The following is a 3,303-nucleotide window of genomic DNA, read 5'->3' on the forward strand; positions in this document are numbered from 1 at the left end:
GGTCCCAGATTGCGAGAGGGACAGGGATCAGGCCTAAACCAGCAATCGGACATCCCCCGAGGGGTCCCAGATTGGAGAAGGTGCAGGCTGGGCTAAGGGACACATACCCCCTCCCATGCACGAATTTCATGCAACGGGTCACTAGTTAAAACATAAATAATGAACCCCAAAAGAAAAATAAAACGATCTGAACCACAACAAAAGAATCAGTAGCACACTAGGTCAGGGGACTGGGTATTCTTTTTTGCTCTGAACTGGGAGCTATCTGTTTAGATTGTGTGCATGAATTATTCTGCTTTGAGATCTTGCTAATCACTCATAACCCCTCCTCCTACCACTTAAGCTTTTCCCTGGGGACCAGGCAGGCTTCCGCACAAAAATAAGTGCAGGAAGTGAGTGTGAGCTAACAAAGACATCAGCACCATATGGAACGCGAGACTTGACCAAAGAAACCAAGAACCTGCATGGCTCACACCTAAAGAAGATCTGTGAGCAGACCTTCATTGTTATCCAGCGTCTCCGTATTTGTTTTACTTTTAAATAAGTGACATCTCACATTTTTGTTCTCTCTCAGGCATACTTATAATGCTGAAGTCACAGCGACATATTACTGTGTCACCCTTTTCTTTCAGCCTTCCCTCCTCCCCATTTTCTTTGGCCTTCCTTCCCCCCTTAAAATAAAGTGTGTGTGTGTGTGTGTGTGTGTATAATTCAAACACAAAAATGCTTAGTGACTAGTTGACCATCACTTCCATATAATGGTGGTAAACTAGAGGTTATTACCGAGTAGTGAGCATAAATATTTATTCAGCCCCATAAAAGGTAGTAGGGAGGGTTTTTACAGTGTTTGCACTAGTTAGCACAGAGCAGGAAATACCACACACATTAGACGTGCCGCACGGGGCTTAACACGTTGAAATTCTCGACAGGCATCAGCAAGTTCGGGTATATTTTAAATCACTTGACACTGACTGAGCTCTCGATTTAAGCAGAGCATTTTATACAAAGTCTTGGTACAGAGGACGGTGAGAACTATTAGAATCTGAGCCTGACACTGAAGAGTATTAGAATGTGCCACTGAAGACACAAAGAAAACTGTTCATTTCCAAACTCTACAGCTCTGCTGAATAACACAAAGGATACATTCTGACAGCTTCATATAGGAAAGAAGGTAAAGGAGACGCTTTCAATAGAGAAAGGCATTTAAGACAAGAGGTAGGGCATTTAATTTTGCATCTAGAGGTGTGTTTTTAAAGGGACAGATAAACGCAAGGAAGTCCACACATAGTCAATAAAAATGTTCTCATTTGGTTTTAAAAACTATGCAAAATAATCGCAATTCAAGAGCCAAGCACAGAGTGTGATAAGCCTTGCTTCAGCCAACGTTACTCGTTACTCGCTTGTGAGCAGGAGGGCTTACAATCCTGGGCTCCTCCTCCTCACTAAGCCAGGCATCTCACTGAGTCACTGAAGATTGAGCCATCCACTCCACCAGCTCAAAAGCTCACATTAACTTGCCCCTCCCCCCAAGCCCTGCACAGCCTCATCAGCAACTTTCTCCACCTAACCACAGAGCTCCACTTCCTTTAAAATTACAGAGGGAAAAAGAGCAGGAGGCAGGAGGAAGTAGGAAGCGAGAGTCCAACTAGGAAGGTCACCAGTGGTTCTGACAGCTGGAAGGGGCTCCTGTATTTTCCCTTCCACCGCAGGTAACCCGCAGACATTTCTGAGCACCTACTGTGCGCTGTGGGAACATAAAGATAAAAAGGCAAAAGAGACAGGCAGATGGAACCAGCAGTGTAAGGCAAGGCTATGTGGTCTCACCCAGCACAGCTGCACAGGGAGCCCGCTGACCTTCCCAAGCAGGTGACTCACCTGTTATTCTGAGACCAGTCTCCATACCCTCCACTTGAAGAGGAGGAATAACGATTAAAAACAAGGATTAACAGTGTCGCTCAGTGGTTAAGGGTCGACCTATGAACCAGGAGGTCACAGTTCGACTACTGGTCAGGGCACATGCCCCAGTTGCGGGCTCAACCCCCAGCATGTAGGAGGCAGCTGCTCAATTATTTTTCTCTCATCATTGATGTTTCTCTCTCCCTCTCTCGCTCTCTCTCTCTCTCTCTCTCCCCCCTCTCCCTTCTCCCTCTCCCTTCCTCTCTGAGATCAATAAAAATATATTTTTTTAAAAACACACAAAAAACAAGGACTAACATGACTATGTCTTACACACACACACACACACACACACACACACACACACACACACACACACACGTCCTACAAAAGCCAAGCAGATTGTGGCAGCCAGTTGGAATACTGCAGCGGCACCAATGGCTGTTTCTTACCAGAGGAGCTAGAACACAAAATCCAATCAAATTAGTCCCTCCACTCACCTAAGTCAGACACAGTTACTGACAAGGACCAAGCATGGTCGTTCTAAAAACATGGTGTTGACCATGGCAATAGAAGACGCAAACAAATGTGCAGGCTGAGGTCTGACACCCCAATTGTCCCCAACTGAAAATCCGGACAGTGCTGGCTTACAAGGTGGCCCTGCCTCTCCTCACAACACACATCAGACATGTGATCAGTTTTCTGCCTCTAACACTTGCATGGCTGCTCCTATGTGCAAATCGCCATGTTCCCCAACCCTGGGCACACATAAAGGACAGGCCTCTCCCCTCAAGAATTTAAAAACACAGACACTATGTGCGCGTGTGTGTGTATACATATGTCTTTTACACACTACATACTGTAAGTGCTCAGTGTGACAGTAATTTGAGGGATGGGTGAGAAAGAACGGACTGGAAGGCCCCAAAGAATCTTACAACTTCTCAAAAGTTAACATACAGAGTTGTATCAATGAAATAGGGTTTATTTACATAAAACACATCAGCATGAAGGAAAACACTGGAGGGTGATGAGCAAAAAATGAAAACTGTGAGCTGAGACTCAAAACAACAGTCATTCCTACCCCAACTTTCCAAACGGGCCCGGTTGTTCTCGGTCGTGTTTTTTTCAGATTCCTGCATCTTTTTAGAGCCTGTGGCGCGTCTGTTCCAGTTCCCCGGTTATGACCGGCGAGGAGCTCCAGGAGGTAGCAGCCCTGAAAGCTGGACGCCCAGCCCGGCGAGGCCACACACCGCACACAGGGACCCCCGCAAGGCGCCCGCACCGCGCCCGGCACCGCACCCGCTTTCGGAGCCCTGTGCGCCCTGAGCGGCGCTAACAGACCAGGGCTTTGTGTCCATGGGTAAGAGAAGACCCTTCCGATGAAAAGCTGCCCTCTCCCCACCCCCA

The 3,303-nt window shown here is 47.0% G+C and overlaps 1 protein-coding gene across 1 annotated transcript in view; it reads right to left on the reverse strand.

Moving 5' to 3' along the window:
* TPD52 (tumor protein D52) overlaps positions 1–3,268 on the reverse strand; it is a 69,112-nt gene extending 65,844 nt beyond the window's left edge. The window contains exon 1 of the mRNA XM_015568767.1: positions 2,978–3,268. Coding sequence (XP_015424253.1) covers positions 2,978–3,035 — 58 coding nt within the window. The 5' untranslated portion in view covers positions 3,036–3,268. The remainder of the gene's footprint in view (positions 1–2,977) is intronic.
* Positions 3,269–3,303: the final 35 nt, after the last annotated feature.

This window comes from Myotis davidii, unplaced genomic scaffold, assembly GCF_000327345.1.
Source record: "Myotis davidii unplaced genomic scaffold, ASM32734v1 scaffold452, whole genome shotgun sequence".
Taxonomy (NCBI): Eukaryota; Metazoa; Chordata; class Mammalia; order Chiroptera; family Vespertilionidae; genus Myotis; species Myotis davidii.